Here is a 22,968-nt window from a genome sequence, read left to right as displayed (position 1 = left end):
GGAATTGCCGAATGGTATATCCATGCATATGTGGATAAATACCCATACAACCCATGGCCAAATACTGCAGTTGAGTGGAACACGGGGTTATATGACCGGTATTACCCCCTCCAGTGCCCGTACCACCCACTTTGTTGGTCAGTGGGGCGCATTAGACATATGCCGCATACACACACGCACCTCGTCACATATGAAACAGTAGGGGGAGAGAAAAAAAACTTTCACACACAGGCCAGCTGAAAAACAACAACTGCTGGCTGGCGAGTTCGCAGTGGCTTCGTGTTTCTGGTCGCCTGTTCGTCGAACAGTCATTTTTTGTACAAATTTATAATTTATTGTTTAATTTATTTTATTGCTAAGTGTCAAGAGGCACGGCCATTGGGGCGTACACTGCAAAAACGAGCCACAAATGCGCTGACAATCGGCACGATTCGATAAAACGCAAATATTATTAACTCAAATGTAATTGTTGCAATTTGCAGCTTATCTTTTGTTATGCCCGCAACAACAACATTATTATGAAATTATTTACCAATGAACAGCAGCTCATGAATGGCTAACAAGTGCAGGCGTTGTCTGTGGGCATTTCGATGGCATTGGGGGGTGTGAACGGGGGTTTTATTGCATCAAAACTACAACACAAATAGTTGCAATATTCAGCCTTCCTTGCTCGTCTTTTTTATTCCGCTCGCAACTATATAAATATATATATGTATATATATGGCTTCGAGTGTGAGTGCGGTACATGGGATTTATATCAACTAATGCCAGGAAAGAATAAAAATCCGAATATGTATAATATATATGCGGGCAGGGGGGTCTGAAGGGGCGTCAAAGCAGATGTAATCGTATGTACGGGGACCTGGTGCAAACATAGCCGCATCGGCATGTGGAAAGGAAAAGCCCACTTTCAATGGGAACTAGCAGTGAAGCTAACAATAAAGCGGACATTGAGTACATTACATTTCGGGAGTTTCGGTTCGGGACTTGAATATCTTTAAATAGATTGAATATCTTTAAGATACAGTTTGAGGTTATTTCTACTAATTACATTAGTCAAGTTGTTCATTTTCTTCATTATACTACATACTGAAAGAAAACAAATGTAAACATATTCCATTTGAAACTGAAACTCAAGAAAAAAAAGCAAGAGTATCCTACAGTCGGTGCTCTTGCTCGAAATACATTTTAATACATTATATAACGCATATTGGGCATATTAAGTGACTACATGGTCCAGCCTAAGTAGAGTGGCCCATTGATTCGTTCAACCATTTGACAAGCAGACATGCGTACGCACACACACAGACGCATAGACAAGCCCACTTGGCGGATACGTGTTGAAAGTGATTTGCCATATCTTCGGCTATGGACATGGGCTATATCGATATGCAAGCCCTCCTCAGCCATTCAACCGATCCGTCCGGCATGTGTAACAATATGCTCTGTACATATTTACACGCCCATCGAGTGACCTAATGTGCGGGCTGTGGGCGTGGCAGGGACGTTGGGCGATGGGCTGCGTATGGGTGGTGGTGGTGGCAGGCACATGTCTGGGACTTTTGTAGATTTGTTTGTGTACATATAGATATAGCAAAAACACCCGGCGCACAGCATTGATTAGCAGGCGTGAAAGAGCCGAGCCAAAGCAAAAAGTTCATGCGAGCAAAGCAGCAAGCAAGAGCAACAATATCAACTAGCAGCAAACAAACAAGTACACACAACAATAAGGAAACACATTCGTGCATATACACTCGAGCCACACACGCACACACAGGCACACATGGAGGGGGTGCTGGTGGGGCGGAAAAGGGGAGGCAGAGATAAACAGCATTTATATTCATGTACCAACAGCAAAAGCAAAAGCAACAACAACAGCCACAGCACATCGCAGACATAAAAAGCGAAACGAAAATCAAATAACATGTGTACTCTGTACATATTGACAAACAAGCGGACGAGCGACATACATGCGAACCAGTACGGGTATGCACGAGTATGTACATCGGTATGTTCATATGTACATCGGTATGTCTCCTGCAACTCATTCAAACTCATTTCTATACACCCCGCCCCAACTAACACTCGCAACCCAGACCTCGCTCACTCTCGCTCTCTGTCTTACTCGCTCTCCCCGATTCTGGTTCTATATCTTTGCCCCTCCATCGGAACCGACTGGTCAGCCGCATAAGTGGCAATTACAATATGGCAACCGGTATTTAAAACTGTTTTTAATGCCAGCATTAGCACGAAAATGATGAGAAGTCTTGCCAAAGATCGATGTCCAGGCGACGAAATTGTCGCATGTCTAGAAAACCGCAAGAGTACATACATCGGCTACTAGATACCCTTCTGATGTGAAAAATGTTTGTCTGTAAAGCAATAAAATGTTAAGTGAGGCAGACTAGAGAAAAACTCTGATATTTTATTTAACTATAAAATATATCTTTGCTGACCTTTGAATTCACGAGTATTATTAGAATAATCTACAATTAATTTTCAAATTTTCTTATCCCCGAAATATTTAAATTCAATTTAATTCATTTGTAGGGTGACAACCGTGATAATAACTAGAAGTTAGCAGAAAAATGCAAACTCATCTGCACTTTAGTATGCATTTGTGAAGCAAGAACTAATGTACGACGTTGACCCCCTTTTCGAGTCTGTCGTCAGCAGTGTCACAAGTTCAGCTTGAGTGCATTTGTGCTGATAAGTTCCTGGAGATAGTCGGTGCTACGGCACCGGGCCATGCATAGATGCACCCCATGTAGTGTAGTCATCATTACTGACACTATCATCGAATGCGGCGTCGCCTTATCAGCCATCATCCACGCACCGTATATGGAGTCGAACTCTCCCTTTCGATTGGGATGCCTTGATTTTCTGTCGTCATTGTTGATCAGTGGAAAATTCTAAAGTCACTTCTAGATGAACAATGGTGTTAATTGAGCGGAGATTGTGCCCTCTGCTTGATCATGGAAAATGATCAATGACTTTTGTAATTTCTTCAAGTGGAGCGGAACGTTTTCACTTGCTATCTTTGCATTTCTCTTATAAAAATTACTATTAAAATAAAACAATATCGGGGTCAATTGAGAACAAAATACTCTTTTTCCAAATGTGTTTGTACAATATCTGAAAAAATCAATGAAAAATATTCTTATAAAATTGTATATTTCGTTGTAAAATAAATAAAACTCTCACTTGCAAATTTATATTAACTTGCTAGCTCCTTCAAATCCTATAAAATAGAATTTGTATATAACCTAGATTCTTTTTTTAAGAGTTGCTTTATGTCACCATTATTTGTATTAATTTTCTGAAACTTGGAACACGGCACAACTTTTCACAGGGTATGCTCTTTTTTTTGACCGCCACTGTGCCATACACTTGTCTTACTTTTCTGGCATCAACTGTTGGCGATTCGCTAAACGCCGCCAGCCGATAATCACAACAAATAAAGTTGTTGCTCTGCTGAGCTCGCTGTGGTTGTTGTGGCTACGTCATCAGGGCCGGCATACAACAACAACACACATGCTGATTGGCATTACATATGTAGTACATACTCACATGTTCATACAGAGAGAGAAACAAGGCAAACTGGTTATAAATATACTAATAATAATATGACAAAATGAAAAGTTAAGCATAATACAAATTCACATTTGTTTTTCATATAATATTAATAAGTAATAATATAAGTAAAGTGTCTTGGTCGCATTTATTAAAGAGTCGTTTTAAGCTATTGTTTTCGGCATTAAAGTACCTAAACATTTTTCTAATTTTATTTATATTTTTCTATTTCTTTGCGGTGCAGCTTTGCATATTTGAACACTCTCCTCGACGTCGTCTATTACATTTCTGGTTTTTTGCTTTCGTGTGCTATTGCTCATTACACACACACACACACACACACACATCACGCACACACACGGTGGAGAATGTAGATAGACGGGTATGTAAACATGTGTACGTTACATACCTACGAATTTGTGAGAACGTCGCCCGTTACCGTTTTAGCTTTCATGGGGTAACATTAACCGTCCCGCAACCCGGCCAACCCCCCGCCACTCCTACAACCCATAACTACACAATGCCGTCGCAGGGACAACAACAACAGCAACATGCGAGCATTGCACACCACATACACGCTCCTCTGCTCTTTCGGCCTGCTAATCGTTTCTGCTCGCCTGCTGGCTGCTTATGTTTATTTGTATATATCGAGCAACACAAACGCACAAAGCTCATATGCAAAACCCGCCCGGCACATACAACTCTACCGTGCCACCCGTATGCCCCATAGACTCATGGGTACACCCCGAGCAACCGTACTCTCTGCAACGGAAAGCATCCGCATATCCATCAGAGCTCGGCTAGCCAACGAGCACGGACTTGCTGTCGAGTTGTATGTTGCTTTACACTTGGAAAAATTAAAATCAGCCACTTTTATTTATAAATAAATTCTAAGCTTTAAATACTTGAATATAATTTGTATTTTTCTAGCTAATTAAACTTCTTTAATATTTAAACTAAATGCTCAAAAATATCACATTTTGACATATGTATGTAAAAATTAAATTAACGTGGTTGGCATTATGTATAATTTATATTTTGTATATTTATAGCTAAAATTTAAATATATTCGCGGTAAATAATCAAGATGTCTGTTTACAATACTTTTTCATTTGCATTCCCTTGTAAACTTTTTTTCTATAAAATAGGTTATATTATTATTACTTGGTTTAAATGTTAGCTTTTTTATTAATTTAATTATTTTCTAAACGAATTCAGTTTTTCCCTAGTGTAATTACATGCGTTCATACAATCTTGGCAGTAAGAGCTTGTTAGCAGACGCAGAAGTATTTACATACGCATGCTTAAACTTAGAACCAGTTTGAAGAAATTCATTTGCTCAGCTGATTTCGTGTAGATGATAGTTACGTATGTTCGAATTATATTGCTTCTTTTAAATTTATAATAACCAGATCTAATCATAATGAAGAATATACAATATATGATATACATGGCTTAAGGATCCATTCATTCGTTCCATCCATAGCTAACATTCAGCGGGTCTAGTATACCCCTTTAATGTACGAGTAAGGGGAATATCCAGCATGTTGCATCAATCTATTCGCATGAGTTACAGATACTTTATTTCATGTTCTTGAGATCGTCTCGAACCCACCTGCAACCAGAGCCAACATGCTCGACCCAAGGCCGATTCTCCACTCTCCAAACGGTCGTCTTGGTACATTTCCAATGCTGTTGATAAGAACGGCGGGCGATGCAAAAAGAAATAATAATAGCAGACCCACAGACTGACTTATCATACTTATTACTTTTAAGACTGCGAACGGCACGATGCACACACAAAAAAAAACTGAATGAATTATTAACTTTAATACTAATTTACCAATAAAGGTAATAAAGGATAGTCATATCAGCCATAACGAAGTGCGACTTAACTGTATATCTATAGTTTGTGAGTTTTCCGTTATATAAACATTGGCTATGATACTGGAAAGTTTCTTAATTATTTCCAATGAATAAGAATTTTCGTTGTATTTCAGTAACCTTTACAGGTCGTAATATAAAGTCTACAACGTTTAGAAAATCACAGATTGTATCTGTATGTGTTGAAGTAATATACACATGAAACTGAAGCCACATTTTATTGTTAAGCTTCTTTGATTAATTTTTGGAATGCCACATTTTTTCCGAGTGAGCAGCAACAGAAGAATCGGGATTGGGGTTCTCTTTAATCTGCGGCTGCTGCGTTTAGTGCACTTGCGACGACGTACGCACAATCTTGAAGAACCCAGACCGAAGCGAATGGCATCAATGCTGCAACAAGTGCTGTATCCCATGCTGGTCCTCGTCCTGATGACGATCCACTTGGTGGAGGTCAGCAGCCTGGCCATCACCAACGGTCATTGCCAGAAGAACATCAGTGTCAAGTATCAGGTGCCCGTGGCCAAGACGCGCATGGCGGGTGCAGGTCCTCCAAATGCCAGCCATCCCATCGACTTGGACAGCTATGTGGTGTACGAGGAACGGGTGCGTTGGGACAACATCCAGGTGTGCTGCCCGGGATATCGAACCATTCTCTTTGGCTTCTGTGAGCCAGTCTGCCAGGAGGCGTGCCCCGCCCACAGCTACTGTGCGGAGCCGGATCGCTGCCATTGCCAGCGGGGCTACGAGCCATCGCACCACCACACCACTGGCCACCAGCTCATCTGTCGACCTGTCTGCCAGGGTGGTTGTCCGGAGCACAGCCATTGTGTGGCCCACAACGAGTGCGAGTGCTGGCCGGGATTCAAGGATGCGAGCAGCTGGTTCAGCCTGAGCCTGCGTTGCGAACGGGTGCAGTGCGGCCATGAGCAGCGATTTGATCCGGGACGACGTGCCTGCGTCCAGATCGAGATGAGCATGGAGGAGCTGATGCAGCGTGTCGCCGAGCGGCTCGCCAAGGGACTTGAGGCAGAAGAGGAGGCGGCCAACGAACCGGAATCATAAGTTTCAGAGTAAATGCATCATTTTCTAACCAATCTGAATCTCCAGTGGTAATCAATCAGCCATGTAACTGTTTGAGATGTTTAATAAAGTGAATTAATTTTTTTTAATAACAAAAGCTAAGGATACTGAAACAAGCAATTGAAGTAATCACAACCGAAATGGTAGTTAATCTAATTACAAATTTATTGTTGCTCTTCAGACAATAAACAATTTTCGTTTGTTCAGTTGGTACAACCAAATAGTATATAAAAAATAAAACTTAGTTACTAATTAAATGATCTCTGGACCTAATCGTTGGCAAGCTCGTGTCTACCTAGGCATAGGGCCATAGTTGTTCTTAGTTTAATATCCAACAGTTAACATCAGCCTAAATCAAATTAAAAGTGGCACTCAATTGGCTTGGAAGTCCGTTAAATTCAAATTCACATTAAAGCTCAAGTTCCGCGGCTATCATCGGTTTCGATCTTGCAGTGAGAAATCTAGGCATATAGTTTCTCGATCTCATCGGCATACATCTTGGACACAACGTTGCGCTTAACCTTTAGGGTGGGTCCAAGTTCGCCGGTGGGAATGGAGAAGTCGTGCGGCAGAATGGTGAACTTCTGAACCTTTTGGGCATTGGAAATGGACTGCTTGTTGGCCCGCTTAATGGCATCCTCGATGGACTTCCACACCTTGGGGCAGGGACCTGCGGCCAGGATATCCGATACGGTCTTGTGCTCCACTCCCAGCGATTTCACCCACACGGAGGACTCGTGGCTAAGCTCGTCCAGCGGCTCACCGGAATCCTTGTCCACTTCGGTCTGGAAATCAAAAAACAATTAAATACTTTCCAACCAATTGGATTCGATTGAAGACTCACCTTTAGGGTGATCAGAACAGTGAGATATTTGCGCTGCTCGCCCACCAAAAAGGCATTGGAAATGGCATCCAGCTCCTTCTTGATCGTGTTCTCGATGTGCACTGGCGGTATGTTCTCGCCGCCGGCGGTAATGATGATCTCCTTGGATCGTCCCGTCAGTGAAACATAACCCTTGTCATCCACAAATCCCAAATCACCGGAATGCAGCCAGCAGTCGTCATCCAGCGACTCCTCGGTCTTCTCCTTGTTGTCGATGTAGCCCATGAAAACGTGACGTCCTCGGATGCACAGCTCTCCGTGACCGTTGGCATCCTTGTTGATGAACTTGGACTCGCAGCCGGGCAAAGTTTTGCCGATTGTGTTCAGACCCACGGAATCGGGAAGGCAGATGGTGTGACAACCGGCCGTTTCTGACATGCCGAAGGCATCGACAATCTTTAGGTCCAGACTGAGGAAGTACTTCTTCGTCTCCGGCGACATGGGAGCTGCCGCACTGGCCAGTGTAAGGACGCGATCGAAGCCCAGGGCCTGCTTCACCTTGGACATGATGAGCGACTTGGCAATCTTGTACCGGAATCCCCCGGAGCTCTTGCTGCGAGAAGTTGTGTTCAAAAAGTTTAATTAGCTTTGTTGCCTGATGAGTTTTTGTTCAAGGTTTGGGGTTAGCTATTGTGGGTATGTGTAATGGAATGTGTGGTGTTTGCGAATTAGTCGCACATCAATAAACAAAGGATTACAAAATGCACCTGCAATAGCATGATGCCAATTAGTCGTTCGAATTCGTCTAACTATTTTCTGTCAGCAATAAATTCTATTAGTTATTAATAAATAGTTTGTAAAATTGCGAAAGCTTTCGTTTTAAATTTCCCTCAATTACTTTTAATTTTCGCTTGATTTTGGACCGCCTGCTGGGTTTCCCAATGCTCCAGTCACTGCAAAAGTATCTGCACTTAAACGAAACTCCCTATTAGTTCTACACTTCTCCCTTGAAGTTCTCTCCATTCACCCGCTTTTACTTAAGAGGACGTGCCCGCATGGCGTGTCCTGGCTCTGCTCCTAGTCGTGGTCCTGTTCCTCGTGCATTTTCTATTTTCTGGTACATACCACCAGCAGCAGGAGCAGCAGCAACAGCAGCGGGAGCTGTTCCACGTGACGTATGAGTAATGTTGTTGTCAGTGATTTTCGCTTTAAGAAGCGCTGTCGGCCCGCTTGGCTTGCATAATTTAGCGGACACCGAAACTCGGCACACATGTACACAGAAAAAAAAAAAATGTTGCCAAGTGAAGTAACAATTTTTACGAGCACACTAAACTAAACCAGCTAAACCAATTTGTTTTCTAGTATTTTTCTTTTCCTTTTAAAAGGCGCTTTTTTCAATATAATGATTAATGGCCCTCAATGGCTTCCTTGGCCAGGAAGCTGGCCGAAAAGCTGGGTGAACCATGTAAAATGCAGGGAATGGGAGTTTGCGAGTGGAATTCTGTCGTTGCAGCCACTTTAACTGTGCATCCTTTTTACATAATTTATGCGCACACAAAGTCGAAGTTGAAGTATTTAAAGAAGAGAGGCCTCATCGGGGGAATACTTACCCTTGACTCACCATGTAGTGCTTCAGCGTGATGCCCTTGGCCCAGCTGGCGAGCATCTTCTTCAGGCTGCCGCTGGAGCTGGCCACGGCGACCATTCGCTCCTGGAACTTCTCGTACACACGCGGCACGCCCATGAATCGCGTGGGTCGCGCATCCTGCAACGACTTCACCAGCGTTCCCTTCAGCGCATCCTTGTCGGCGAACCAAATGCAGCCCGCCACAAAGGCGCAGGTGTAAATGTCCACGGTCTGGGCGGCCACGTGCGAAAGTGGCAGGTAGGAGACGATCGACTCCGCCCCAACCACCACACGGTCCATGGCCTTGACGATGCCGCGCACATCGAAGGTGATGTTGTCGTGGGAGAGCATCACGCCCTTGGGCATGCCCACCGTTCCGGAGGTGTAGACCAGGCAGCAGCACTCGTTGATCGCCACATTCTCCAAACGGGTCATGTACTGATCCTCCACGTCGCTAACGTTCATCGACTCGATCTCCGACCACTGAGGATGATGAGTTACAAAATTAGATATATCCTAGACTTTTTAGGGTTCCTCACTCACCCTGTAGTAGCCATCCTCCTTCTTCAAGTAGGGGGAATAGGGCTCCTGGATCTGAATGGCGGCCTTGAGCTTGGGCAGCTTGTCGCGAATGGCGTGAATCTTGTCCATTTGCTTGGCGTCGTCGACGACCACGATTTGGGCATGTGAGCTCTCCAGAACGTGCTGCACTGCATCGGCGGAATTGGTGGTGTAGATTCCGGCGATGATGCCTCGTGCGTGAATGGCGCCCATGGCCGAGTAGAACCATTCGGCGCAATTGAAGGCCAGCACACCCACCGAATGGTGCTCCTCCAGACCGAGCTTAATGAACGCCTTGGCCACCTGGTGCACCTTCTGCTCATATTGTCTGCGGATGATGGCAGGCAAAATAATTCGGTTAGCGGTTAAGTGAATCGCGCGCAAATTGGCAATTGGCCAGCAATTCGATTAGCGGTGGTACTCACTTGTAGGTGACAGTGTGATATCCGTTCTTGCCGTTCTTGGTGCGCAGCGCAGGATAGTCGCCATAATTGTTGACCGTACGCTTCAGCAGGCCGGGCACGGAGATGGGCTCCTCTGCGCCGATTCCATCCTTGGCCATACGAATCTTGACGGCATCCTGACGATTGGTGGTGCGATAGGCATCCGCCTGCCGCAGGCGGTTGGGCCCAGGACGATTGTAGAGCGCGTCTATCGTGGACATGTTGCAAGGCTGTTAATGCGGATTGGAAATCAATTACTTTAATTTGAAGTGATTTAACTGAAGTAATTAAAGCTGCACTACGATTATTCCTATTGTTAGTGTTTATCCTTTTCAAATTCGCTGAAGATCAACTTTGAAATTATCACGATGATTAATCAAAAATTATGGAAATTGCCTTGTCGAATAGAATCATACGATCTATGACTAAAGTACGTCCAAATATTTTCTGTTTTGGCCAACCAAGATAAGACGCACACTCCAGTTGGCCTATGTCAAGGCTTCCGTGAAAAGTTTTTTCTTATCGTACGCGTATAATTTGGCACCTGATTATAAGGTATAAGGTGGTAACAACCAATGTCAAGGTGGGAAAAATATTTGTAGGAAAAGACGAAAAGCATGAGGAGATATGTTGAATGAGTTTGTCTGGGCCGTAGAAAACACCACGATTGGCTTATCACAATTACCAACTACTATTTCGCATTTTATGCTATAATAACTTATCAGGCGCAGTCGCTTATCAAATTCGAGGTAAGTGAGAAGTTGTGGCTATTCAACGCAATGGTAAGTTCTTTGAATGAGTTTTATTTTCGCGGTGCAAAGGCCAAGAATCGTAATTCTTGATATCTACAATAATGCTTGCTTGTTTAACTTGCAGCTTTTCGTTTTTTATTAATCAATAAATTCTGGTCAACTAAGCATTGATATCAAATCAAGAATGAAGGAACCCAACAGCTGACATAATAGTCAGCTGAGTCCAAAGGGTCAGCAAATAAATTACCTTCTATGACATGAGGCAAAAGTATAATTATTAGATAAACGGGAAATTTGCGATGATTTTACCGATTTCAGATTGATTGGCATAGACATCGCGCAGATAATTGACAGTTAAATTGTGCTTTAAGTTTTGAATTGATTCAAACGGAAAGAGCCGAGGGCAACGCATTATCAGGTTAATGGAAGTGCGTCTTCCACACTTTTTTCTTTGTTTTTGACAAATATGGGAGGTACCAAAGACATTAGCATAGTTTGCTTGAAAATCATAAATCATAAATGGCAAATAAATAGCAGTGTCTGCTGCTGATAATAATTCAAAGTACTTAAAGTGGCGGCGCACGCATTCGGGGCATGAAAATGAGTCAGTAGATTTTTGCTACCAACTAAACTCGTAGTCTAGCGTTATACAAACCAAGCTACTTTTGATACCCAATGAAGAGAACTACTACTACCAAAGCGGAAAGCCCGCTTTATTTATCAACTTCTAATAGCGTTAAGAATGTTGTTTGCCATTTGTTCTTGTGATCCAAAATGAGCTGAACGGGAATCTAACGTGGAGGGAACTACAAAAACCGGCCTGTCGATAAGAAAGATTGGAATGGAAATCGAATTTAAGCCAAACGTACTCGAAATATTTCGCGACACACAGAAAAGTGGGGTAAAAACAAAACTGATAATGGGGGGCGCACAGCATCTAAAAATATTTGACAACTATATTCAATCGGTGCTTTCGCTCTCCCAACGAAAGACATTTCGAAAGTTAAAGGGAGATAGATGAAAGAGAGTGAGCCGAAAATGGGAGAAGCGAAAATCCAGCACGAACGAGCGTGATGTAAAAGAGGCTCGATCGATGGATGGATGGATGGATGGATGGAGATGGCAAGGTGAAAAAGAAATTGGGAAGTTCGTGCGGCGAATTGAAAACAGTGCGAAATCGGGCGATGATGACAATGAACCCGCCGAAAAAGTGCACTGACCCACAAATTAGATTTAGACAATGCGAGCGCACGTGTTGCCCGGAAGTGGCAACAACAACTATCCAATCAAAATAAATTTCAATTGTTCAATCTACTTTGCCTACTGTTTTCTCGCTGGCAAACTTACATAATTAACTAGTTTGGTGTTTCTACGGCGTTCTCGATATATGTATGTATATATTTGTTCTTTGGTCACGCAAATCGATTGCCGTCTATTTTCTATACTCCCACTCTTTCTTTCGCTCGAGAACCACGACAGCAAACACGACCGAATTCAGCGAAGGCAAAGCGTGAACTGAACGCCGTTCAGGATCGGATGCTATAGAGAAGCCTCTGCCGGCGGGGCAACCGATCGCTCTGCCAGCGTCTGCGTTGGCATCGGCATCGATATGGGTGCTACCTGGTACTGATACCCTCTTATCAGCAGCATGCGATCGGCGTGCTTGCTCCCTCTCCTCCACCCTTTCGAGTGTGAATAGAACAGCACATCTCTTCTTATCGAACGGGCAATTAAAACTTATCAGTGGGGCGTGGTGGGAATCTTGCAATGGATGTGTAATAACACCAATCTCGTAATCCTATCAGTAGTAACGCGATCTCATAGGGGATCATTTTCTATAAGTGGTGGTACTTAAAAATAGCGTAGAAAACTAGCATATCTTCTAGTTATTGTTTATAGTTTAATTACTGAGGCAATTATTTTCCTAACTTAGCAAGGCTCTATAACATATTTTATGTATTTTTTATAATATTTTTAAACAAATACCCTTTTGTAGCGACACAACTGATAACTGATTAGCAATTACGCATTAAAATAATATTCTGAAATTCCCATCGTTGAATTTCAATAACCTTCAGACTTCAGACGGCATTTGAACATTGAATTAAAACAAATGTTGTATTTACCTGTGCTACCATTTTGAAATATTCTCCGTTGAGATCCTTTTGAATGCTTATCACAAATGGGCTTGGCTATAAACAAAATTTTCAAACCAAACAGGTGTTCAATCAAATATAGACTGCTGAAAATTTGCCAAGTCAAGCTCTTTTATTTTAGTGGTGGGAGGTGGCAGATAGCTGACATTCCGGGAAAGTAAAAAAGATAAGTAGTATAAGTAAATTAATTAAAAAAAAAAAAGAAGAGAAAAACAGCAGATGCAGAACCATAAGCCGTGAATAGCCAGATTATAATAGCTCAGTGATTCACAGAAATTAACCAAATATTTAGTGAATTATTCAAGGGTTTAATAAAGGCTGATATTGGTAACGCGTCAGCGGCAAATATTACGGCTATATAAACAATAGAGAGATTCTCGTATCGATTTCGACTGTTGCCAATGGGGTTGATGGTTCTTTACCATTTGGGGTGGCATTTTGGGGTATTGTTATAGCTCTTATCGAACGACACAAGCTGGAAAACGGTTTATGATCTGATAAACACGGGTACACTTGACCATTTAACTGCTGCCACAAATACAATATATACTATATATAAAGCGGCAATTCCCTTTTAAATTTATGCCACATCCGTGGAAATATGTATGTACATAGTTCCATCCATCCAATGGTTCAACTTTGCCTGAATTTCATATGGTTGTTTGGTCACGGTTCTAATACAACGCTGATTATCCCATGAAATCGACGGTTATCTGCAAACGATTAGATAGTATAGCTCCCGGTTCGTATAAATCACAGTTAGCTAGGATCTCCCCGATTAAAATGTCAATGGGATTGTGCGACTATTATCTACACTCGAATCTCTTCCAACTAATCGCCACTTGCAGTTCTCTATGATGTACGTATGTATGTACATACATACAATATAGATTGTATTTAAAACATTTGATCTTGAGTGCAGCCTTATCGAGAACAAGCTAACGCATTAGGCGATAATACTTATGAATTATTTTTAAAAAGCATCCCCTATGTGCGAGTCGATTCTTCTCGGTTGGTTATCAGCCAAGCAGAGCGTGTGCGCAAATTCGCGTGGCTCCAGCTCACCTGTGGGTCACCTCACTTCCTCAGATTGATAACTGAATTATTATGCCACAAGATGACAAAGTGAAAAACAAAATCTAAACAAATTTTAGCAGGCAATTCAACATTTAAGCTCTTTAAGCCATGTTATAAGTTTAAAAGATATTTAATCATTTTATTTATAATTCTGCAGCAGCTCAATTTATAAAATTTCTAAACTAAAATTAAATTTGTGATTAAAATTCATGCTTGCAGTTGGCTGCTTACTTTTTGAACAGACTGTGCAAGCTTTACAAGCTTTGCAAGCTGCATAAGCTTTACTGTTTAGCCAAGTTCGGAACCTGCGGAAAACTTTACAGAGCTTTTCCCACTTGTGTAAAACGTATGTAAAATAAAATATCTTTTCCTCGCAGTAGAAAGCAAATGAAATCTAAAGTTAAATCTGCTGCAATGGTAATTCGATTGACTATCGCCATTTATTCTGACAACAGACGAGCATAAAGCGAGCATCTATCATTGAACTGTCCCTCGGATTTTATGCGCAACAATATGGCAACATAATCCGATGAGCTCTGATTTCGATGTCATGTTAATGAGATTGTCATCGTCAAAGTTGGCAACGAATTAAGTTACGAAGCTCTACTTATTTACGTCCATTCAACCCCCCACCCCCCTCTACTAACTAAATACATGCAAATGATGTGATAATAACGTTGGTAATGGAATGGGTGTCTCAAAAGGGGAGTTTCCCTTCAAACATATATGTACATATGTACATATATGTATATTGCAGATTAAGGGGGTTATTTAAAAATAACGCTTAAGTCCATTTAAGCAAGAGGTAAGCAGAGCAATGAACGTGTCCGCACATTTAAACAAGTCCTGTCCATTGGAATGAGTCCTTCGAGTGGCGAAGGGCTGAAATGGTTGGGTTAGCATTACAAGTGTTTGGCTAATTAACTCTGGCTAATTGTGCGACAGCAGCAACAAAGAGACAGGATCACAAACAACGCCAGACAAACGAAAGTGAACTGCACATAATTGACCTGACACGCCCCCCGGCACAAAAAAAAAAAAAACCAAACAAAGGAAGTCTAAGGAAATTTAGAAGGCAAAAACTACGATTAAGTTATTATCCAGAGCTTGCAGTGAAAATTTTCAAATATATCGCTATTTAAATATGTCATTTTGCTAATATTAAAGATATAAATACATATTACATTACATGTATAGAATATATATGTAAATATCTAATAATAAAAATAGTTTTCTAATTCGTAACAAATTAATAATTAGATTGCTTTTACCTTATATAACTATAACTATCTATTATAAGACTAAATTTCTATAGATTTAGCGGTATAAAAGCTCTTTCATTCTCTTGTAAGATCACCGATTTCAAGTGTGCCAATTTTCGTTGGACTTTCACCTGGTTCTATGGTGTAATGGTTAGCACTTTGGACTCTGAATCCAGCGATCCGAGTTCAAATCTCGGTAGAACCTTTGAGGAACTCGCTTTTTTATTTGTAACTCTTTTTTATTTTTAGTTCAATTGGTGGCTTAAAAAATCATTGCTTTCCTCAAATTGACCGACCAAATCCGCAACGGCTGTCTTTGGCCAACGGAGCTGGCTGTTTCAATTTAACAACAAGGCTTCAACGTATGTATGTACATACGTACAATCAAACAAACAATCCCAGCCAATCGAGAACAGACAACTGCATTTGCATATGTATGGGGGCATGTCTGCGTTTCAGTTGCAGTGGCAGCTTCTGTTCATTTCCTTTTAGCTTTAACTGCACCGAATAGTTTTCGTTGCTTCAATAAAACGGCATTGGCCATAAAAAGTGGCAACTCATTTCGCGCTGAAAGATACGAAATGCCTGAAAGCCAAAACAATTGAAAATGCACAGCTCTTTCATTAGCCACTTTGGCTGCCAACTTTGGCCGCCAACAGCCAACATTGTTTTGAATAATTTGTCAGCTTAAAGTTTTTTTTTTTTTTTTGGCAAATCAGGGAGGCATCTCGCACCCAGCGAAACGCAGACTATCAGCAGACTGGACTGCCACTTGACTTTAGTCGACACTAAGCTGGCCATTATGAGTGTTTAACCAGCAGCACAGTTGGCAGTAAGTTTCTATCTCTAGGTCGCAGTAAAGCAATTGAAATAGTAGAGTTGAAAATGAATTGAAAATGTATGCAACGGTATGGAAAAATTTCGATATTGAGACGTAAATTTAGGAATAGATTTTGGAATTTATTAAATCATAAAATACGCTTTAGAATATCTGAATAATATTTTTAACAAAATGTGTTGCTGTACAAAAGGATGAAACTTGCCTCCTTGCCTTTATATTGGCCCAATATCAAACTTATAATTTTAGCCACTTGGGCGCAAGCTCTTAATCAATTATTCGCCCCGTTTGACCTTTGACCTAGGGTTCAGTAATAACAGATACCCTACAAGCAAGGCAAGGCATCCAACACGGCGGGTTGCTAATAATAGAAAGCAAGTGAAACCTTAATCAATAATCGATATTTGACAAATTGCGTAACAATTGCTACAACGCTTGGCTTTAATTTCATATCTCGAGTGTCGCCCTGTCAAGAGCTAATTAATTGAATTGGCTAAATTGGCAAGCTGGCCACTTGACCACCAGTTAGTGCCCTCCATCTCCTGCACTCAGCTGACCATCCTGTTCACTTGTCAAATTTCAATAATTTAGCTCATGAGCTGGCCCAGACAAACTGGAGCTGTCGGCGATAAGCCAGACCAGCTACAAAGACGAACATTTCTTAACCCCTTCAGTGAACTTGTTTTGAAGATAACAGCGGTGATGGTTTGAGCCAGGTTAGGTGGAAAACTGTTGACGTTAAACTAAACGAGATTCGTCTCGTGGCGTTTATTTAATGCGCTTCGCTGACTCGGTCCCACATAAAAAATTTACCGAAAATTTGTGTTGATTGCATTTAATGTGGCGAGGTGGAATTGTTATGGCTTTCCTCACCATTCGAGTTATCCTCGTGATGCCATGAAAACTGAGCATTCGCGGTGTCCATTAAAGTCAGAATAGATCAAACATCACATGGTTTATTAAACTTAATCACTTAGCTCTCTCAATGCGACAGTTGCACATGATGACTTAGTGGATTTATAGCTATCGTGGAAAAAGATTGATTCTTTAAGTGCAGAAGATATATGAAATTGTTTTGTTTTGTTTTGCAGTTAAAAAAATCGTATTATTAAATATTTTAGGTTTTTTTTTTATTAATATTTTATTCTTTGTATAATAAACATAGCAAGCTATTACGACAAAATACAAACAAATATATATATAAACTTCTGATTTCGAATAGAATGTGCAGATTAGCCTTCATTCGCTGTGATGCTCGGCGAAATCTTCCATTTTGGTTTTATACTTAATGCCAACTACCAAAGATTTAGTTATAGTGAATATAGTGAATACCAGGCTGCTGATTTGCTCAATAGGTCCTTGATCGAAAAGTAGTGCAAGGACATGTGCTAAGGACACCCAAATATTCTTTAGGTAAATCACCTGTTTTTGTAACTCTTGCTTCATCATTTTTTTTAAAGAACGTTGCAATTTTTCAATCTTTCTTTTTTCCTTACCTGAAGTTTTGGAAGCATTTTTTAATTTTTTATACGATTCTTTGGCCAACAAATTTCTTATATGTGGCGATTCTAATTGTATGAATAATGTTAACAACCAAAATTAAAGTTAATCATAAGCCAACTTACTAGTCTTGTCTACATAATTGAACCAGGCCTTTCTGTTACGAATGCGCAGATTTGACAATATATCCTTGAGTGATTCGGTGCACCTCTGGCGCCGCCTTTTCGTTGCTTCTTTATTCATTATTGTAAATTTAAGACCAATTACTAGCAAAATTTAAAGCAATAATTCGTATGTAGTTTGAATGATATGTGAGTCTATACTTACTTGATGCAACATATCGTATTTTTATCTTAGTTAGTTTTTCTTGCCGCAATTTTTGCCGCATTCAACTTCGACCAGGCACGTTTGGCAGTATTCTCGACCATGAAGCCAACTTGTCCATTTACTTTGCATAAAAGAAACATTTTACTGCAGGTTTCCTCGCTCAGCAATTGCCTTTCATCGGTTCCCGATGGTTCACATATTATTTTCATTCTTTTATTGGAATTGATAAATCGCGACGATAAAGAATTATGAGGCGTATCTACAAAACCGAAATCCAATGCGACCAAAACAAAAAAGAAAGAGAAACCAAAGTACAATAACAAAAAACCAATATAACAATTTTCATAAAAAATGAATGCGCTGAATTTTTGCTCTGGTCGCTTTTAAGTGCTTGTAAGTGAATGCACATGTATGAATAAATATTTGTTTTTGGTTTTTTTGATACGAAAACTTTTATTCGAGTGCATAACTTTGCCTTTTATGAGTGGCGAGAAAGGATTGGAAAAGGGTTTTCTTTTTTTTTTTTTTTGCCAACAAAAAGCGTAAATAAAAAATGTTGAACATGTAATTTTTAAAATTTAATGATAAACTTCAATAATTCGTTAACAGTGGTTTACCTACTTATTGTTATACTGTGCTTTAAATAAACGTAATCTGCACATCAAATCCTAAACATGTCAACGTAAATTTTTGTGGCCAAGCCAAATTAATTGGCTTCCTTATCGCGATTATCATTGTGACAAATTTAATACGGTCATAAAAACTAACAGTTCTTGTAGAGAATTTGTTAGCCCGAAAGAAGAGCCTTTAAAAGGGCCAACATTGTGCGGCAATTTATCAACAAATTAACGCCCACCGGAAATGTCGAAAAGTGTGGAAAAATTGCCACCTCATTTGGGCCGGAATGTCGGAGGTTCGTCTTGGAGCAAGGTCAATGGCCCAAAGGCCAGTTCCTAAGCTCCTGGCCAAATCCGCGTCCTCCTCTGACCAACCATAATAATAATCAATATTTACCAAAGACACTGGAGAAATCCCCAGTTGCGTGTTTGACATGTCACCCGAAGCCAACTGGACAAAGTCCGGGGTAAATGTGGGCACGGATGGGGCAGCAAACAAAAATTCACGATTCGGCATCGTCAACAGGAAGCACATTAGGCATAGGACTCCCCCAACCGCTAAGTGGGTGAAAGTGGAGAAGGATAATGGACGAGGTGGTGGCGTGGACACATTTAAATTGAAATGGCATGTGATTTGGCAGATTTTTTCGGCTTGACTTGCTTAAAGTTGAGCCTCTTCAAGGACAACAGGACACGCAGCACGTACTCAGAATGGCAAGAGATGGGAGGACAACACGGGAATAGAATGCGTCGGGTCAAAAGGATGCTCGAACGATTGCTTTTTATGGTGATGGGTATAGTTTTTAGCTAGATAACAACTTTCAGTTAACTTAAATATGAGTTGGGTAAGCACACATATATATCGCAGGAAGCTTGTTTAGAATAAATATTAAAGTTAAGTTGGTCAACTGATTAAGCTGAGTAAAAAAAAATAATTCAACTTTAAGCAGTGAATAAGAAGTGAATAAATTCCCAGCGACGTTTGTCTCTGCTATCCACAAGATATCTTAATGAAAATCGCAATATGGCCATGTCAAGAACTGTATATAATCAGACACTAGAAAATCTGCATGGCAAAGCTCCTCACCAAATAATACGTATAAAGTTTAGTTGTGTCACACGATTTATGCAGCCGTAAGCAATCTACATGTAAAACGTTCAAATATATGTGCCTTGCCAACATTTATTTTCATTTTGAATTATGACCCTCTACCTACAAAGATCGAATCGAAACTAAACTGAGAGTCAAACGCACGGAAGAAGTAAATTAAAAAAAATAAATAAATAAGCCACAAGGGCAGGGCAAACAAAAACCCAAATAGAGATATAGAAATGGAGGGACATATATAACACCGCAAAGGGGCGGAGTGGGCGTGACATGGGCCCTGACGTGCGTTGGCCCGATAAAAATTGTGTTGTGTTGCCTACTTTTGGGCGGCGGACCCGTTTACGCCACAAAAGGGTAAAACGGAAATAGTCGTAACAGAGTTTTCTATTCCAAAGCGCGTGTGTCGGTCATTGAACTCATCTAACTCATCTAATGAGTTTTGTACATTTGCCATTGATTTATGATTTATACGCTCGATACGAAATCTAAACCATTCGTTGCTTGTCTCAATTTGAAGTGCCGGGCTAATCGCACTTTATGCGCAAAAACATGTCGTATACTTAACGTTAACAGAACCGAGCACAGGGCTCTCCGTTTGACTGGCATGCAGTCCATTTGCATATTTATCTAAGGCTACAAGCTCCAACAGTGGTGACAACATCGCCACTGCCCTTGTCGGATTTGCTGGGGGTAAAAGTAATGGCACTTTGATGAGTTGCTCACAGGGGGCAGCGTGTGCACTGGTTGTGCAAATGGGGGTCAAAGGTGCAGTGCCAGCGTTGAAATAGTTGGGGATTATGTCGCGAGCCAGTTTCAATATACATAGACGCAAAGCTTCGTTAAGCTGAGCTAAAAATATGCACAGAGAAGAAAATTAAAAACCTAGTCGTTTAACAACAACTAACTAACTAACTATATAGTTCAACAAAAGAAATCATAATGGGATTTAAATAAAATCAAATGCATTACCCTTTCTATAAAACGAAATCGAAATGGTTTCGTATTTGTATTCCATTTCCTTGGGCTGTTTTATGGCGGTGTAGCTAACTGTTGAGAGAAAATAGAAAAGTGAAAACGAAAATTCAAATCAAATATTTGTGCTAGGAGGTTGGAACCGAGCCTCAGAGTCCGTCCATCCAACCCACTCACCCATTTGGAGGCACAGTGGTATTGGGGGCTCGAAAACATCCTTAGATTGGTTTGTGCTGAGGCGCGCCAGGAACGCCGCCCGTGGAAGGCATGGAAATTGGCGCCCAGCCGACATGACAGGGCAGTCGGGCATCCTGGCATCGTGGTATCGTGGCATCCTGGCGGACAGGACTACATCTACCATCCAGCAAGCCCAGTTAACGCGGCTAAATGGCGGGTAGCGAGCACATGCATTGGCATCGCCAAACAGGATCAGCTGGAATTTGCATTTTATGGCGTCTGCGAATGCATTACCCCAACTACGACACCCAAGGAGTCCTTTGTGGATTGCGCCCACGCCTGATCCTGTAATTGTTTGAATTAAGTTTCCTCGCATAGTGGTGAATGCAATTAAAGTCAAGCGAGAGCCGCAAATTATGTGGTCGCTGTCACTTGACTCGCACTGGACGCAGTGCAGCATCCTGTCGTCCTTGCCGCAGCTCCTTTCACATATTTTGGTGGCAATTAAAGTGTCAGAAATGTTGTGACACGATGCGTTCTCGGTGTTGTTTTACAGTTTAATTGTCGCTGACTATTGTTTATCTTTCGTTTGGCGAAAAGAGCGAAACGTGAAACAGAAAAGTTCAATGGTCAGCAAACTGTGACACACAGTGGGTAAATTTACAAAAGTATGAGAAGTACGAAATACCAAATTCAGAGAAAGAAATAAATGTATTTACTTGGCCGGCTCATAATCTCTATTAATGTGAAGCCAGTGAATTATACCGCGCACAATATAAATTAAAGTTTTTATTTCTAAATAACATTAAGCTCACATTTTGCTCCGGATTATACCGTGAAGTATTTGTCAAATAACCATAAAAACAAATGCATATGAACGGTTGGCTGCCTTTTCACCAGATCCCTCACAACTTTTGGCTGCGCAGCGATATCCACAAATTTGCTGTAATTCTAGTTTTATGCAGCACTCGACATGCAATTTTGTGTGCTCCACGCTCATCTGAGTTGTCTTTGGTTTCGGTTTCAGTTTGTGTTCTCGCTTTCTATATGACATTACCGCCTTCCCCATTCCAAGGACCTCGGTCAACTGTCACACACACATAACGAATGAGATCTAAATGCTGCCGTCTTTTCTATATTTTCCATCCTAGCCATCAATATGCCAGCGTTGCTAAGTAAGTAGGTCGTTGTGGGTACAAAAAAAGAAAAATAGACAGAGAGAAGCTGACTTTTGCTGCATGTTTATTGTTTGGACATTGATCCCCTATTTTCCAAATGAACCAGAATTAAACGAGTGTTGATGGCCATAGATATTTTCTTTGAACGGAAGTGAAATCTGACAGAAATCGTAATAATAGAGTGAAGTAAAGTCAATTTCAGAGGTAACTTTTATAATCATTCTTAAAGTCAATCAATCATTTGATACCTCATCCTCTTTTCTGCGTTGTTTAATTTATGATAATTTCGCAAACACACATTCAGTTTCCTTGGGCATTGAAATGCTGATGAATTATGGTTTGAATACGCGCCTTTCTGCATTTGGCAGCTTTTTCAATGCTAATGAATAGTTTATTGTGCCAAATGAATGGCTGCAAGTGAAAAATATGCAAAATTAGTTGCGTTTTCCCTTGGTCATTTGTCAATCCCATGGGAGGTTTTAATAGTCAGCTAATAGAAAGAACATTTTTAAATGATTTAATATGCTGTACTTCTAATTGCATAATTGAGGGCGAAAAGATGTCCAGTGCTTAGTGAAAACTCAGTTCAACAAAAGTGCACAGGGCAAACATCCCGACAAGGTCATTACACGCACACTTTCACACGCTCACAAGGACTTTCGCCTGATTTAGTATGTGTAAATATTTTGCTCTCCAAAGGCCCCCTTCAGCATGAAAGGCTCCCGGTTGTAGTTATCGTCGTTATCCTGTTTGTGTGTGCCTGGTCAGGACTCTTGTTACGAGGACAGTCGGCAAGGAGTTCCCCCCTTATCCCACGCCTTTATTCTCCACTCCGCTTCTAAAGTGCTATATCCCGCACTAGCACTTGCACACACACACTCAATCGCATACGCCATTTGCTGCAACTTCCGCTTCCGTTTGGGTTGGCCAAGTTCAAACGGGGGTGTAAAGTGGAGGATGGTGATTCTCAGCATGGCAAGCTCTTGAAAATTTACGAGGCCTTTGGTCCTCTG

The 22,968-nt window shown here is 41.1% G+C and overlaps 3 protein-coding genes, 2 long non-coding RNA genes and 2 other non-coding genes across 9 annotated transcripts; 4 read left to right on the top strand and 3 right to left on the bottom strand.

Moving 5' to 3' along the window:
- Positions 1–1,908: 1,908 nt before the first annotated feature.
- lncRNA:CR31840 (long non-coding RNA:CR31840) lies at positions 1,909–2,286 on the top strand. The gene has a single exon (NR_124245.1). It is a non-coding gene; the product is annotated as a long non-coding RNA:CR31840 (long non-coding RNA).
- A 1,688-nt stretch (positions 2,287–3,974) lies between these two features.
- lncRNA:CR45352 (long non-coding RNA:CR45352) lies at positions 3,975–4,425 on the top strand. Its single transcript, NR_124244.1, has one exon. It is a non-coding gene; the product is annotated as a long non-coding RNA:CR45352 (long non-coding RNA).
- Positions 4,426–5,682: 1,257 nt separating this feature from the next.
- Positions 5,683–6,613, bottom strand: asRNA:CR44849 (antisense RNA:CR44849). The gene has a single exon (NR_124243.1).
- On the top strand, positions 5,800–6,651 carry NimC3 (Nimrod C3). The gene has a single exon (NM_080189.5). It carries the CDS (start codon positions 5,845–5,847, stop codon positions 6,517–6,519), a length of 675 nt encoding a protein of 224 aa, NP_524928.2. The 5' UTR covers positions 5,800–5,844; the 3' UTR covers positions 6,520–6,651.
- A 28-nt stretch (positions 6,652–6,679) lies between these two features.
- On the bottom strand, positions 6,680–13,004 carry bgm (bubblegum). 2 transcript variants are annotated; one of them, NM_001298994.1, is made up of 6 exons: positions 12,870–13,004; positions 9,974–10,221; positions 9,531–9,876; positions 8,971–9,470; positions 7,382–7,973; positions 6,680–7,322 (listed from the first exon to the last, which is right to left on the bottom strand). In NM_001298994.1, exons 2-6 carry the CDS (start codon positions 10,210–10,212, stop codon positions 6,999–7,001), a joined length of 2,001 nt encoding a protein of 666 aa, NP_001285923.1. In that variant the 5' UTR covers positions 10,213–10,221; positions 12,870–13,004; the 3' UTR covers positions 6,680–6,998. The 2 variants fall into 2 exon arrangements, with proteins under 2 accessions (NP_001285923.1, NP_524698.1); NM_079959.4 differs by lacking the exon at positions 12,870–13,004 and adding an exon at positions 12,091–12,262.
- A 2,367-nt stretch (positions 13,005–15,371) lies between these two features.
- On the top strand, positions 15,372–15,443 carry tRNA:Gln-CTG-4-1 (transfer RNA:Glutamine-CTG 4-1). The gene has a single exon. It is a non-coding gene; the product is annotated as a tRNA-Gln (tRNA).
- Positions 15,444–17,187: 1,744 nt separating this feature from the next.
- On the bottom strand, positions 17,188–17,907 carry CG42692 (uncharacterized protein). 2 transcript variants are annotated; one of them, NM_001201874.2, is made up of 3 exons: positions 17,702–17,907; positions 17,573–17,644; positions 17,188–17,512 (listed from the first exon to the last, which is right to left on the bottom strand). In NM_001201874.2, the coding sequence occupies exons 1-3, from the start codon at positions 17,817–17,819 to the stop codon at positions 17,316–17,318; spliced, it is 387 nt and encodes a 128-aa protein (NP_001188803.1). In that variant the 5' UTR covers positions 17,820–17,907; the 3' UTR covers positions 17,188–17,315. The 2 variants fall into 2 exon arrangements, with proteins under 2 accessions (NP_001188803.1, NP_001188804.1); NM_001201875.2 differs by having other exon boundaries at positions 17,209–17,644.
- Positions 17,908–22,968: the final 5,061 nt, after the last annotated feature.

This window comes from Drosophila melanogaster, chromosome 2L (genome assembly GCF_000001215.4).
Source record: "Drosophila melanogaster chromosome 2L".
NCBI lineage: Eukaryota > Metazoa > Arthropoda > Insecta > Diptera > Drosophilidae > Drosophila > Drosophila melanogaster.
This window is presented reverse-complemented; position numbering and strand designations above follow the sequence as displayed.

Excerpts from the sequence above, each read along its gene's own strand:
- CG42692 (NM_001201875.2), bottom strand. The coding sequence starts at position 17,819 with ATGAATAAAGAAGCAACGAAAAGGCGGCGCCAGAGGTGCACCGAATCA. Across the intron at positions 17,645-17,701 it reads CAATTATGTAGACAAGACTA|AATCGCCACATATAAGAAAT; the intron begins GTAAGTTGGCTT and ends TCATACAATTAG.
- bgm (NM_001298994.1), bottom strand. The coding sequence starts at position 10,212 with ATGTCCACGATAGACGCGCTCTACAATCGTCCTGGGCCCAACCGCCTG. Across the intron at positions 9,877-9,973 it reads TATCACACTGTCACCTACAA|ACAATATGAGCAGAAGGTGC; the intron begins GTGAGTACCACC and ends CATCATCCGCAG. Across the intron at positions 9,471-9,530 it reads AGGAGGATGGCTACTACAGG|TGGTCGGAGATCGAGTCGAT; the intron begins GTGAGTGAGGAA and ends CATCATCCTCAG.
- NimC3 (NM_080189.5), top strand. The coding sequence starts at position 5,845 with ATGCTGCAACAAGTGCTGTATCCCATGCTGGTCCTCGTCCTGATGACG.